Raw genomic sequence first — 16,239 nt, 5'->3', positions numbered from 1 at the left:
ACAGAAATCTAATACCTTCTCTGATGAGAATGTAAAAGTTAGTTCTTAAATTTAAACATAACTCTTTTCTGTGTGGTATATATTTAACAAGTGTCGGGAGGGTCGTGCGGCCGCATATTTTGACAAATTCCTGCGACAAATCTATTGATAATAAATTACAGCATTCTTTCTACAATGTGAATTTATTTTTTAATTAAATATGTTTTTGGTTGAAAAATGGATATTGAAGAATTGTGCGTCAAGACACTACAAAAAATTCTCTGATTCGAACAAAATATAGAGATTATGGTTAAAGTGTTTTTTTTTTAGGTAAAAAACCGTATCTTTTGCGTACTTTTACAAGATTATACAATAATCTTATTACATACACACGTCTATAATGTATAGTTCTATTTAGTTTCACCTATCCACTACAAGTGTGTAAAATATAACTTATAATGTGTCAGATTATCATAAAACAGAAAAATTTTAGAAAAATAAATGCTAAATGGAGTTGAAATTCCACATTTCTCTTCACAATTAGCTACAGAATATGAATAACATATTATTTTTTTAGGATCACCCCCAAATTCTATTTTATAGGGTCCCAAAAAAATTCTATCAGTGAAAACATGTGGTTTGTAAATTTTTAGCTTTAAGTATGATATGCTTGCAAGTTAAAAAAATTAAATATTACTGTATAATGATAATTAGATGTTTGCATTTTAGTAATTGAGGAGTTCTGGACAAGAAGGCGACAGGCGCTCGAGAAAGAGTAAAATTATTGTCCAGGCCTTGACGTCAGGTATCAAAAGCGAAAGTCGAAATTTGAAAAAAAAAAACAAAAATATAGTTAGATAGCTCTTGAAAAATGAACCTGAGTCTCTATTTACAGTTTTTCTCTCGGGCTGCAAATTTTCCAGTAAATAAATAAAAACTGACTTCTTTTTTAATTGAAAAAACCATGTTTTTTCACATTCAACTCGCTGTAAGTAACTCGTTTATTAACTAATTAACAAATTTCTTTGTGAGTTTTATTCGTGACACTCTAGCGGAGGCTACAGTATCCGAAAAGGTTCAAAAGTTAATTTCTAATGTTTTTTTTTAATCCGAATGAAAAACCATGTTTTTAGACTTTCACATTAAAAAAGTGAGCAAGGAAGTTTGAGCTACGACAAACTTCAAGCAAACGAATTTTCCGCCAATGTATTGGCCAACTTTTTGGAAAATCTCAATTCGATTTGATTTTTAGTTCCATAATTACAGCGAGTTTATTACGACCTCGCGACGCGACACCACAGGATTTTGCAGGGGACGCCGCCGGAACGCTGACTAGTGCGAGCGAGTTGGCGAAACAAAGGATGGGCAAGGACGATGTTTCAGGCTTAAGGCGGCGTCCCCTGAAAAATCTTGTGGTGTCGCGTTGCGAGCTCGTAATAAGCTCGCTGTAATTATTGAACTAAAAATTAAATCGAATTGAGATTTTCCAGAAAGTTGGCCAATACATTGGCGGAAAATTCGTTCGCTTGAAGTTTGTCATAGCTCAAACTTCCTTGCTTACTTTTTTAATGTGAAAGTCTAAAAACGTGGTTTTTCATTCGGATTAAAAAAAACATTAGAAATTAACTTTTGACCCCTTTTGGACACTGTAGCCTCCGCTAGAGTGTCACGAATGAAAATCAAAAAGAAATTTGTTAATTAGTTGATAAACGAATTACTTACGGTGGGTTTAATGTGAAAACATGGTTTTTTCAATTTAAAAATGTCAGTTTTTATTTATTTACTGGAAAATATGCAGCCAGGGAGAAAAACTGTAAATAAAGACTCAGGTTCATTTTTCAAGAGCTATCTAAATATATTTTTGGTTTTTTCAAATTTCGAATTTCACTTTTGATACCTGACGTCCCAGCCTGGACAATACTTTTACTCTTTCTCGAGCGCCTGTCGCCTTCTTGTCCAAAACTCCTCAATTGTGACTTAAAATAGAGTCAGAAAGTCGTTTTTTCAAAAATTTTCCACTTTTTGGCCAATTTTTCAATAGAGTGAAGTGAATAATGAATGCAAATTAACACAATTAATTATTCAAACATTCTATTATTATTATTATTATTATTATTATTATTATTATTAACAATATTATCTTTAAATAATTATGGAAATTCGGGTTTTCCCCTGGATTTTTCAACTTACTTTAAGTTATCTAATTAGAGTAAGGTGATATTTAATCCAAGTAATAATTGTTCAAACTTTAGCAAGAATGGTTGTTGAAAGAAATTGTAATTGTTAAAAACTATCTTCTCCTATTGCAATGCTAGATAGTTGCGATTTTACTTAAATTCTTCACTTTTTGTCAACTTTTCACCTAGCGAGTAATTAATTAATGTAAGTTAGGAACGAATAATAAATATTAATATTAATTGAAAGAAAAAGGATCCTAGTAACTACTTCATGAAATATTTGCATTTAATATGATTCATGTAGAAAATTTTAAGAATATTTCAAATATATGTCTTATTTTATCAAAATATATTAAAATAAACATTCATCTTTGAGGAAACAGTTATAAATAACAATAAATTGTTCAAACAACTATTTTACTAAGTTAAATTAAATGTTAACTCACTTCAAATTAAAATTACACAAAATGTACAAAATTAAAAAAAAACGGTAATTTCTAGCATGATTGAAAAAAATATTATCAACAATAATAACAAATAGTTTAAAGAATTAGGTTTTTTCAACATTAAGTAACTATTGCTCTAATTGAAAATTAGACAAAAAGTGCATTTTTTTAAACCGCAACTTTCTATGCCTATTTTAAGAGAAACTGGTTGAAAACTATAATAGATTTTGGATTTAGATTATACATTCTGGGTTGACACCGTCACAGGCCCTGACGCTTGGGTGCTCCCGTTGCGTCCTCAGCGTGGCCCCAAAGTTCTCTCCATAGAGAGAGGACCGCGGCCACTGTTAGTCGATATTTCAGACTCACTGATACTGATGATGACTCACTTATGGTCTTTTCCGCACAGACGACAGATGGGATTTTCCTCAAGCCCTATCTTATGTCTGTGGTACCGGAGGTTTCCATGTCCTATAAACATTTATGTTACGATTTTGTCTTACTTTCTCCCGAGCTTAAGAATTTCTTTCGTTCGATGAGGGTTTAGCTTTGAGCCCAAGAGTGTTCTAGCCTATCTGCAGCCAGACAGGTACATTGAGCTAACATCACCACAATTGAATTTTTGAATTTTTCATAGCTCAGAATTTTGGAATTTTTTGGGGTTTTTTTGGGCTGCAATTACAATTTTTGGGCTCCTTAACTTTTATCAAAAAATCAATTTTCTTGTGGAGGTGCCAGCTTACATTAACCCAGTCCCTCCACTTCTTTAAATCAGTAAATAATAAAAATTCAATTACACCAGAATTTTGGGTTCTTTTGGGCTCTTGGCATCCGCAAAAAAATTTCCCCATACCAACGCTTAACTTCCAAAATCAACCCCCTTAAAAAAATTGAAAATCTTCAGTAATCTATCAACGGGATATTTTTTGGCTTTTTTGGGCTCCTTGAAAATACCCACTACGATTTTTGCGCTTTAACCCTTAACATCAAAAATCAACCCCTCTCTGCCACGTAAATACAATTTGTCTACAAAGAAATTTTTGTAGAATTTTTAATAGAAATAGCGTCTCTGATTTTTGGGCTACTGGAAAATATACGCTACGATGTTTGGGCTTCAACCCTTAACGTCAAAAATCAACCCCTCTCTACCACGTAGATACAACTTTGTCAAAAAATAAATTTCTCTAGAATTGTTTAATGGAAATAGAGTTTCTGATTTTTGGTCTCCTCGAAAATACTCGCTACGATTTTTGGGCTTCACCCCTTAACGTCGAAAATTAACCCCTCTCTACCTCGTTGATGCGTCTTTTTCCAAAAAAATCTTTTTGAGAATTTTACAACAGGAATAGAGTCGATGATTTTTGGGCTTCTGGAAAATACCCACTACGATTCTTGGGCTCTAACCCTCAACGACAAAAATCAACCTCCCTCTACCACGTAGATACGACTTTGTCAAAAAGTAACCTTTTTGAGAATTTTGTAGATTCAATAAGATCTCTGATTTTTTATTCCAAATCGTCTTGGGATATCAATTATAATCTACTTGTTAATAATTATTTTATAATATAATCTTAAAAACTTTATAATTTATTCTCATATTTTGTAAACTAAAAAGGTTTTTAATCTGAAATTATCGATTTCAAACGCTTATAATTTTTATTTTTCACGTATTTGAAGCTAAATGTCAAAATTATTTGACAATGAAAAATGTACGCTTTAAAATTAAAATCCAAAATGGAATGTTTGTAAGCAAATTATGTAAGCATTGTAAAAAGTGGATGATGTAGCTGAAAAATATAAAAATTAGATTTATTATTCAGAAAACTGTTGAATCAAATTTGGAAAAAATTTTTTTCCTGATGTTTCTAAAATTTTCCACAAACAATATATTTACTGCCATTCCCGGGTTTTCCTTGTTCCGTAGAGTTCCCGGTCATTTTTCGATTTCTCGGTTTGAAACCTGTTTAAGTATTATTTAAAGATTTTTTCAGATATTTTTTACCCCCCTTCCCCCTATATATAACGCTTTTTATATAGTAACTGTATGCAAACATCAAATTTTTGTTGCACTATAGACGATTGCCCCCTCGCCTAGGTGTATTAAGCAATACTTGAATAGACCCTCAACCGGCCGAGCGTCCACTTAAAAATTTTTACGATTTTCGAATCTTCAAGAGATGAAACGTGATCCGTTAAAAACCAGAGATCGAAAATTTGGATGATTCCTTTATATTCTCGTGAATAAGAATGTAATAGTTCAAATTTCTTGGAAAGTGGACTGCACGTGCGGGTTTGTTATTGTCACGCGAGCTCTCCATTATTTTATGCGTTATTTTGTTTATGCATAATGTGTTCTGTATTTTTATTTTCGCCTTTTTATATTCTGTATTAAAAATTTAATGAAAGAATAAGCGAGTTTGTCTGGATCCTATGACTGACTCAGAGCGTCTTTTCGGTATCTGCGTTTCATTTATTTCCCTTTTTTTTTGATTTTTCTTCTCAAAAATTGTAATGTCGGAATATACGGAAACACGAACTCGTCCGAAAAAAAGAAAGTATGAAGAAATTAAGGAAGTAGTGTTTAGATATAAAGAAGTGGTGGTCAAAGAAAATGGTCAAATTTGCAGTAAATTTATTTTTTAACAAAGTTGTATCTACGTGGGTTGATTTTCGACGTTAAGGGTTAAAGCCCAAAAATCGTAGTGGGTATTTTCGAGGAGCCCAAAAATTGGATACTCTATTTCCATTTGAAAATTCTAGAAAAATTTATTTTTTGAAAAAGTTGTATCTACGTGGCAGAGAGGGGTTCATTTTTGACGTTAAGGGTTGAAGCCCAAAAATCATAGCAGGTATTTTCGATGAGCCCAAAAATTAGAGACTCTATTTCCATTTGAAAATTCTAGAAAAATTTATTTTTTGAAAAAGTTGTATCTACGTGGCAGAGAGGGGTTCATTTTTGACGTTAAGGGTTGAAGACCAAAAATCATAGCAGGTATTTTCGATGAGCCCAAAAATTAGAGACTCTATTTCCATTTGAAAATTCTAGAAAAATTTATTTTTTGAAAAAGTTGTATCTACGTGGCAGAGAGGGGTTGATTTTTGACGTTAAGGATTGAAGCCCAAAAATCATAGTGGGTATTTTCAAGGAGCCCAAAAAGCCAAAAAATATCCCGTTAATAAATTACTAAAGATTTTCAATTTTTCGAGGGGGTTGATTATGGAAGTTAAGGGTTGGTTTAGGGAAATTCCTTGCGGATTTCAAGAGCCCAAAAAAGCCCAAAATTCTGGTGTAATTGAATTTGTATTATTTAGTGATTCAAAGAAGTGGAGGGGCTGGGTTAATGTAAGCTGGCACCTCCATAAGAAAATTGATTTTTTGATAAAAGTAAAGGAGCCCAAAAATTGTAATTGCAGCCCAAAAAAGCCCAAAATTCTGAGCTATGAAAAATTCAAAAATTCGATTGTGGAGGTGCTAGCTTAATGTACCTGCCAGAGACTTCATCCCACTCATTCATTATCAGTATAAGGTAGTATCTGGTTTTTTTAGACGATTCTAAATATGTATAATATGTATAACACTCTGTAACCCAATGTTCAAAAAGTATAAACCGTGAATAAACTAAACTAAACTAAATAAAACGTACAAAAACGCCGTCTTTTTTATGGGAAATATGTGTTAAATTTACGGGTCTTACGCCATCCCTAAATATAATTTAAAACAAAAAAAAACATTTCTATTAATCTTTAATGCCTTTCTTTAATTGGATTATAAGAATTTTGCTGGTATTAAATGAAATTTCAATCATTTAGATTTAAAGAGTTCATTCAAAAAACTTTTGTTTAATTACAGAAATATTGTTCTTAGTCTAAAATAATAAGACCAAATCAATTATTTTGTACCTTTCGGCCAGAATAAAAAGTTTTTTTTTTAAACAAAAAGTTCTACAAAATTTCTTTGTTTCATGAAAAAAATATAATTATTTAAAATTTAACAAATTTTTACTTCTTGTAAATTGTCTTAGAATTTGGAAAACGAAATATGTATAATGTACCATTCACAGACCTTCTTATTGTTTCAATAAAGCTGAAAATGTTCCGCATTTTAGTATTTTTATTAAATTGCTTTATTTTTAACTTTTGCCGCTTCTAAACCGTTACCAAATTAGTACATATGTAGCCCTAAATAAAATCTTACATATTTTCACAAAGAATTGAGTGATTTTCTACTATCTAATTACGAAATATTTCAACTAATCGAATTAGTATTTTTCTATTAATCTTGATAAGGTACTTTTGTCTTATTAAATTAGTGGAATTTCACTTATAATTAGCGAACTTCCAATAATTTAGATATACAGAGTACATGAAAAAAAACTTTTTTTTATTCAAACAAATCATTTTCTTGGCTTAAAATAATAAAATTAAATACTCTGCTTCTTAAGTTTAAGCCAGAACTTTATTTTATTTACGATTTTCTTAATTTTAATAAATCATTTATTGAATTGAAGAGAAAAAAACCTTATTATTTAAAATGAAACATTTGTTTGCTTTTTCTAGAGATAACTGTACTTGAATTTGAGAAACGTGGTATGATCTAGGTCTAGAGTCATGTGACTTAGTCTGTTGACAAGTTTAACCATATTTGCTTTTTATTTTTTCAACTAGGCTAAAAATGTAAGACAATCGAGTTTGTTCATAAAACTCTGTATAAATGGAATTTCAGTAATTAGGTTTCAACACTACATAAAAAAACTTTTATTTGATGCAAATAAATAATTTTCTTGGTTAAAAAATATGAGATGAAATAAGAGAATAGTCTGGAAGGATTCGAAAAAATAAAGTTTTTCTTTATAAATTTAAGATTAAACTAATTATCTCTTAATCCTTAGCCTGTACTTTATTTTAAGCGACCATTTTTTTTTATAACAAAATAGTATTTTAAAAAATGAGAAATTGCACCCGCTTCCAGCGAAATTGCGGTAAAATTTCAGCCACAAACACGTCTCACAACTGTGAGATAGGTGGTTACAGTCTGTAAAGGAATCAATACGAGGATCCAGCAAAAGCCTCGTGCACCCTGAGAACACGGAGCGACCCGAGGACAACCGCCTTCTGCATTTTTCCCGCAAGTGTTCTAGCATATTGTTGACACGCAGGGATGCTTTTTAGGCCATTAGCAAGTGAAAACTTGGAACCTCCAAGAGCGCCGATGATAAGGACGATCAGTTTAACAGAATATTCCGGGTACAATCGTTGCAACTCCCTTATAAGGTCTCGATACCTCTCTTTCTTTTCATTCCCCTTGGCTATGATGTTTCATCAGCTGGTGCCGAAAATTCGATAACGAACATGGTTCACTTCTCGAAGTCAAGAAGAACCATGTCAGGCCTCGAGTGAGCAACAGAAGCAATTGTCGAGAATATAAAGTTCCAGTATATGCGGCACTTCCCATTCTCGACAATTGACTCAATTTCCCTAGGAGCATTTAGAGGAGCGATATTAAGGTGAATGCCGTAGGAGTGTCAGAGATGATAATAAAGCACTCTTAGTGCCGCATTGTGCCTTTGAATTTAGGTCGTTCCCGCGTGTGTTAGACAACTAGATAGTATGTGAGCTAAATGCTCGGGGTGTGCATGGCACGCCCTGCAGCTATCATCGGGAATGTCTTGGTTCAAAATGTGGCGACGGTATGTTAAGGTGGAAATGACACCGTCTTGGCATGCAAAAATCAAAATCCTCTGTACCAGACTTCAATCCGGGCGATTTAAGGAAAGCAAACATTAGCTCACAAGACATTGACTGATCCTTCAAATTTCTGTGGAAGATACCGTGCATCCTCTTATCGAGGAGCTGTTCACGAAAGTTTTTCTCTTGTGGTTTCTTAATTCGGGCTTTCAGAAGTAAGTACTCTAGATCGATAAGATTTGAAGCATTTTGCTACCCCTAATACTGAAGTCAAGTCCGAGTGTTTCAGCAGCCTCCTCCGCTGCTTTGTACAGAAATGCTCCTTTGCCCACTTCTTCGTGATTCCTGACCATTTTAAGAAGAGGGTGTCTTCCATTTGCAACTCTATGTGCTGTACCCAGAATAATCCTGTTGTGTAGACATTCAAGACATATAAGACATTCAAGATATATATATATATATAAAGCCCTTAGTAAATAAATATACTTGAACAATGTAATTTTGTATTAATTTTTAGTAAATATTCTCTAACTGTATTAGTAGAATTTTACTAGTAATTAACGAAATTTCCATATTTTAGGTTTAAAAAGGTACATTATTGATTCATTCTTTCCAGGAAATCACTTTCGATCTTAAAAAAATAAAAGTTGCTGCGACTTCCTGGGAAAACTTATTTAATGTTTCATCGGAGCATCTCATGCTTTATTGGACAAGGCTGTAGCCAGAAAAATTGGGAGGGGGAATTGTTAGGACAAAATTTCGTTGGGGGGAGGATTACCAGCATCGTACAGGAAAGTATATGTATATTATATACATGCTTCAAGAATTTCCGGGGGGAGCAAACCCTGTTGATCTCTCATGTAACAACGGCCTTGTTATTAGTGGTGGAAAGTGATTTCCTGGAAAGGCTTGCCCCGGGAAGATGTGTCCGGTGGTAGTTTGAAGCATGAATATTTTTATCAATGCAAATTGCTTATCGAGTTACTTATTCTGATATTTCGAGAAGGAGGAAAGAAAATGAAATGAGATCATAATGCTGTTATGTATTAAGGGTGCCTTTCTCTAAATGCAGAAGTTATTTTAAGGATTATGGTGGTACGCAAAATTTCTTACATTAATTTGATGTATTTCGATATATTTTAAATTCAAATTAAATGAGGCTAAAATAATAGAAAATCAGATTATAATCTTGTTATTGATAAGGAGGTACTTAGTACACAATTCACGGATAGTTTAATAGAGTTTTCATGGTTCGTTACATTTTTTTAATACACCTGCATGTTATGAATAACTTATTCTTCAGTTTAGAGCAGGATAACATGACAGAAATTAATATTAGAATATTTGATGCATTATGGATATTTTTTCTCGATTAAGGAGTAGGAGTAGTTCTGGGATATCTTTTTCTCGATTTTTTCGATTTCTTAATAAATAAAACAATAAAAAATGAGATAATAATTTTTTCAAACAATTGGGGTTATTTTTAATATGGGTTTTGCTTAGAAGGATAGAGCAACGCCCCAAAAAATTGTATGCATGAAGTGGATATGAATTTATATGCACATTGTAGAAACTATGCTAAGCCACCACAAGAAATGGGTTGTCAAAGGGTTAAAATGATGAAATTAATTCAATTATTTATTTAAGTTAAAAAACCGATTTCTTAAATTTAAATATACAAAACCCATCTTTTATTGAATAGCTGTAAAAAATCTATTAATAATTTACGTTTCTTTTTCTACGAAGTAAATTTATCTTGAATGGAAAGTCTTTTTAGCTGAAAAGTGGGAATTAAAAAATTAGGCAGCTATAAATGTTTTACAAGGTTATACGATACTTTGATTACACATATACGGGAATATTGTAGAGTCCCATGTTTCCGGGACAGGCATGTCAAACATAACTGAAAATGTGTCAGATTATTGTGAAACAGAAACATTCCAGAAGAATGAGTTTTGCTTTTTAATCCACCTAACAAATATTCAAATAAATATAGGAAGGAGCAAAAAAAGACAGGCAGAAACCAGTATATATATAGCTGAAGCATCTTGAATAGAACATTCATTCGTCAGTAATCATTTGCCAATCATTTGAGCAATAATTCAAGTTGACAACAATGAAGATCTTTTTTCCAACTATTTTAATCGCATTTGCGGTTTTCTCCAACTTTGTTGGTGAGTATATTAATATATATAATAGGATAACATCATATAATCTATGATTTTTATTTTCAGTTCCACATTGTTGCATACCGTGTTTCCATGATCATTAACTATCCTTATAAAACAATGATTTAATTATTTATTTATTTTTAGCAAGCTCTATTTCGTCGGCATTGCCTTGCGTGTCAAGATCTTCGTAATTTTTTTTTGTCAAACAGAAATATCTTATTCTTATTATTATTTTGTTTTTATTATTATATAGTATATATTATATTAATATATATCTATAAACATTATAAATATTAAATTATATTAATATATTATTTTGTTTGTATGGGTTGATTCTTTATTATTTCGTGAATTAAAACATTTATTTCATTCACGCTATGCTACGCCCAGACGATTTGGTTGCCCATCAGGCACGAAATTCGAAGACGATTCTGAAATGTCCTAAAGACGTTCTTAGGACGTACACTGTAAAAAGTTTCTGTTGGAAATTTCCACTACATGTATTGGAAGTTTATTTCCAAAACGTAATGTGACCCTACAATAAATAATGTTGTAGTTTCTAAATGCTGGCATTTGTATAGTGCCTCATATGTATTGTAATTTTATGCTACATGTCCAGTAGCCAGCAAACCGACACCTTTTAACAATATTCCTTGCGAATTTCAAATTTTTAGCTTGACATTTGTAAATGTAACGCAATTTTGAGTGCATCTGTTTTTTTGCTAATTTCGATTTCTGCAATGCACCATGACAATGCACCGTCACACAATGCCATCATTATCCGTGAGTTTCTCACCAAAAACTCAACTAATACAATTCCGCAGCCATCAAATTCGCCAAATTTAGCTCCCTGTGACTTTTTTTTGTTCGATCGACTGAAAAAACCACTACGCGGAAAGCGTTTTAGCAGCCGATCGGAGATAATACACAAATCGAAAACGGCACTGATGGGCATACCGAAAATTGTGTATCAAAAATGTTTTGAGAGCTGGATCAAGCGCTGGCATAAGTGCGTGGCAGTCGATGGGAACTACTTTGAAGGGGACCACATCAATAATCATGAATCATGAATTTAATAGAATTTACGGAATAGAAGGAATTCACGGAATTCATATAAAGCCCGGAATTCACGTATTTCATGGAATTTGTAGAATTTAGGGAATTCACAAAATTCATGGAATTTGCGGATTTCAACGAATTAACGAAATTCAACGAATTAACGGAATTCAACGAATCAACGGAATTAAAGAAAATCAGGGAATTCACTGCATTTGCGGCATTCAAGGAATCCAAGAAAATCAGGAAATTCACGGAATCCTAGAAATTTACGGAATTAATGGACTTCACGGTGTTTTTAGAATTTAGGAATTCATAAAATTCATGGAAATGCTGGAATACACGGTATTCACGGAATACATGGAATTCATGGATTTCAGGAAATTCATTAAATTAATGGAAGCCATGTAATTCACGGAATTTAACTAATTCGTAAAATTCAAGAAAATCGTAGAATTCATAGAATACACGAAATTCATGGACTCGTATGGAATTAATGGACTCCCATTAATTCCTTGACTTGCATAAATTCCGTGACTTCCTTGAATTCCAAACATTCTTTGAATTCCGTGAATTTCTAGAATTTCATGTATCCCATGAATTCTGTAAATGCTTTGAATTTCGTAAATTCCATGAGTTCCGCTAATTTCTTAAATTTCATTAATTCCGGTAATTCCTTTAATACCATGAATTCCGAAATTCCCTAAATTTCGTGAATTTCTTCATCTTCATAAATTCTGCGATTTCCTTTAATTTCTTCAATTCTGTAAATTCTGCGAGTTGCATGAATTCTGTGAATGCCGGGTGTTACACGAATTTCGCAAATTCCGTGATTTCCATAAATTAATCGTATTCTGAGAATTCCATCAATTTCGCTCATTCCTTTAAATCCGTGAATTTCGCGAATTCAGCGATTTTCGTCAATCCTCTTAAGTCCTTGAATTCCCTGAATTCTGTGAATATCATTAATTTCGTGAGTTCCTTAAATTTCATGAATTCTGTACAATTTTATGAATTCCGCAAATTCCATAAATTTCGTGAATTCCTTTATTTCCATAAATTGCGTAAATTTCACGAATTTCGTGAATTTTATGAATTTCGTGAATTTTGTAAATTCTGAGAATTCTGTGAATTTCATTAATTCCGTGATTTCCTTGTGTACACTTTACATATTTTAAACGCTGTCATACATGTATGTGAATGCTGAACGATGAATTCGCGATTTACAACAATTACAATACATGTATTGCAATTTCATCAATCCAATACCATGTTTGAAATTTTACCTTGCGCTTGTATTGCAGAAGTCTTGTAGAAGTATTGTAGAATTCAAAAAATTTTCGATCGTAAGATTCAAAGTGTTGCCTCAAAAGGATTTAAACTAAAAACATAAAAAGTCGAGAAATTATATCCTTTGGTTTTTTAATTCGCAGCAACAAGTGAATTAAAAGCCCCGATGAACAATTTAGCTTTGTATAAAAAGGAGATTATTGAAAAAGGTCTCTAAAGATTCCCTCTCTCATTTAAAAAAATACCAAGGGGTTTCAGAGAATTGCAAGGGATTTGTTGGGATTTTGCATATAATTATGCGATTTTGTAAAGGGTCTATCAGAAGCTAAATGCCAAAAAAATTCCAAGGAAATTTAAAAGAATATCAAAGATATCACATTGTTAAAAATATTTCAAAGGATTTTGAGAAGTTTTACAATATGCAAAGGAATTAAAGAATTTCAAACTAAATTAAAAAATTCAATAAAATTATCAGGGACTTTTATAGAATATAAATTTTTGTTTTTTAATTTTAACGCTTTCTTTAAAAAAAAATAATTTTCAGTGAAAAATATCTGCCAAAATATAAAAAATCTGCAAATAATTATCTGACCACATTATTTAGTACACTTAATAATTTAGAATATTAAAAATAAAACAAATAGATGACACACTATGCTCTTCAAATTTTAAGATGTCCATTACGGTGTGATTTTTTTTGCACTTAGTGGAATACATTTGGATTCATTATTAGAAGGGTGGGTCGAAAAAATAGTTTTAAAAATCGCAAAAAACACTATGGGTAAAATTAGTGCACTAGAACCCCTAGGAAGTGTACTGAGTGTGGATCCGAATGAATTAAATCTAGGTAACGCGCACGACAAAAAAAATGTTTAATAAAATTATTATGTGCAGCAGATAATTATGTTTTAGTATATCCTTGTACTTATCTTTTAGTTTTTTGTAAAATATAAAAAATAAAGATAAATTTTTAGCACTTCAGTGTTTTTTAGGATCCAAATTAACTCACAAAAATGTCAAGATATATGGGAGATCAAAACTGGAAACAATACAAATTTTATGCAATTTTATAACTGTTCTGATCTACTAAATATCTTTAACTTTTTGTGGGCTTATTGTGATCTCAGGAAAGCCCTCAAGTGTCAATTTTTATTGTTATCATAAGGGGAAAACTAAAATTTAATAACGGGGGTATTTTAAAATATAATTATCTCTTGCAGAATAGTGTTTGTATTGTTTGTGATTTATAAACTTTTTCTTGAAACAACCTACTAGTAAGTAGTTCTAATTTATATTTAGAGTATTAAAACTTATTAATTTCTATTTATTTTTACAGAAGTAAGTCCAATGCAAATGTACAAATCGAGACCAGAAGGAGAAAGCTCGAGAAAAGGAAAGGAGTCCAGTGGCACCGAGGAAATTGTCATACCGTCAGGTAAAACATCGGAAGCAGTTCTTTTTTACTACAAAGATGGTAAATATCACGAAATTCTTACCGCAAAAAATGAGAACCTAAAAAAAGTTAAGGGTTGGTACGTTGGAAAAAAAATCAATTGGCAATCAACTTATCCACTGTATAATAAAGAACATGAACATGTCTTCCAATGGGCGGAGGAGCCATTTAAAGAGACACAGCAACATAAGGCATCTCCACAAGAACTTGTGATGCACAGTGTTTACCAAAGAGAATGAAAAGTCATAAAAAAATGTATTATGTAAAATAATTCAATTTTACATTTAAATTTAAAATTATTTTTGTGAAAACCTAATGATTTTAAAAGATCGATAATAAAATGAATGATCAACCTACATTTCTTGCTTTTTTCTCTCACCCAAATCTCAATCCTAAATCCTAATTATTTTTAATAACAAGAAAAAGGAATCTTTACTCGAAAATGGGAAAATTGATCATTTATCTTTTATTTTACATAGATTAATTTTCATTTTAATAGATTAAACAATCGAATAAACAATCTTTATTAAAAAAAATGAATTTTGAACGAAATTGGTGAATCTTCTACAAAGTAGATGAAAAGTTATTAAAAAATCCCGAGTCAAAGATTCGTCTTCATTTTCAATTTCCTTCACTTTCATCAATGAAGGTGAATGAAGATGAAATGAAGTTAAAGTCTCACTGTCATCTAATGTATTTTTGCCTTCATTTCGACTGCAAAAGTTGTAGTTATTACCGCTTTTACAAGTTTTGTAGCCTAAATGAAGGTGAAACGATATTGTGATCTCATCTTCATTTCAGCGTTTTTCAACATCATTAAGGAATACACGGAGAAAACTTGTGCCGCAATATTTGCTAAAAATCCGACTAGATTTTACTTTTTTTATTTTTCATGGAGGGACAGAGAGGAACTTTTGTAACGTTTACTACTTCAAGTAGTAACTAGTAAAGCAGCAAGTAATGTATTATAGCCACTTACTAAAATCGGTAAAAGAAAATTCTAAATTTCTTGCATTAATATCTGCAGAAGATTGAAATTTTTTTAAAGGACCATAGTGACGCAGAGAGAGGCCGGCGTGCTGATTTAGTAAGCAACTTAGTAAAAATTGGTGCAGTCAGATTAGCAGACGAAAAAAAATCTAACCTCTGCCGCGTCGCGTTGAAAGTTAGAACACACGTATCCTTTATACAAGCATACGACGTAAATTCAGACCTATTATGGGGCTTTTGAATTATTTCGAACTATTATATTTATTTAAATTAAATTTTACACTACACATGATTATAGTTTATACATAATTATATACATTCCGCAATATTATATCACAAGCACGGGGATATTCCATCCTGCTAAACTGGATAATGAAATACAGAAATTCAATGCAAGGTGAAAATATTGAAAACCGTAGTTTCGACTTCTTTCACTTTCAACGCCGCAAACTGACAAACTGACTGATTCAACTGACTGATTCAAACTGGCTGATTTAACCTTCCCTTTACCTTCAAGCCATGTTATCCCATTTCACCTTCTCTTTCAACGTGATGATTGTCTTCAGGAAAGTTACTCAAATGTAATAAATTTAATTTTCAACGCACCCTTCACGCACCCAAAAAAGGGCTAAAGTGGAGTAGATAAATTAGAAAACTCAATATACTTTTTTAAACGCAGATTCTCATTTTGACTTCAGGTATGTAAGCAGTCAATGAATGAATTCATTTCACAAATCATTCTTCGCACCCACTTGAAATTTTTAACAATCTAGAAAAGTATGAATATCCTCATGATTGCAGTACTTGTATACAAGTATTGTCTTAAAATATTAGCTTTAGGTGACACTAAAAGGCTTAAAATTTAATAGGCATATATGCACACATATGCATACATACATTCATACATACATAACTACATACATAAATGCATACATACATACATACATACATACATACATACATACATAGATATATACATACATACATCCATA

At 31.8% G+C, this 16,239-nt stretch overlaps 1 protein-coding gene across 2 annotated transcripts in view; it reads left to right on the top strand.

Annotated features, from left to right (window-relative positions):
- Positions 1–14,548, top strand: part of LOC117167900 — a 23,129-nt gene extending 8,581 nt beyond the window's left edge. The window contains exons 2-3 of one of the 2 annotated variants that reach the window (XM_033353139.1): positions 10,284–10,461; positions 14,144–14,548. In XM_033353139.1, coding sequence (XP_033209030.1) covers positions 10,404–10,461; positions 14,144–14,496 — 411 coding nt within the window. In that variant the 5' untranslated portion in view covers positions 10,284–10,403 and the 3' untranslated portion in view covers positions 14,497–14,548. Of the gene's footprint in view, positions 1–10,283; positions 10,462–14,140 lie in introns of both variants that reach the window. The other variant, XM_033353138.1, reaches the window with a different exon arrangement.
- Positions 14,549–16,239: the final 1,691 nt, after the last annotated feature.

The sequence above is a fragment of the Belonocnema kinseyi genome, chromosome 2 (assembly GCF_010883055.1).
Source record: "Belonocnema kinseyi isolate 2016_QV_RU_SX_M_011 chromosome 2, B_treatae_v1, whole genome shotgun sequence".
Taxonomy (NCBI): Eukaryota; Metazoa; Arthropoda; class Insecta; order Hymenoptera; family Cynipidae; genus Belonocnema; species Belonocnema kinseyi.
The sequence above is the reverse complement of the archived record's forward strand: the minus strand, read 5'-3'. Positions and strand labels throughout refer to the sequence as shown.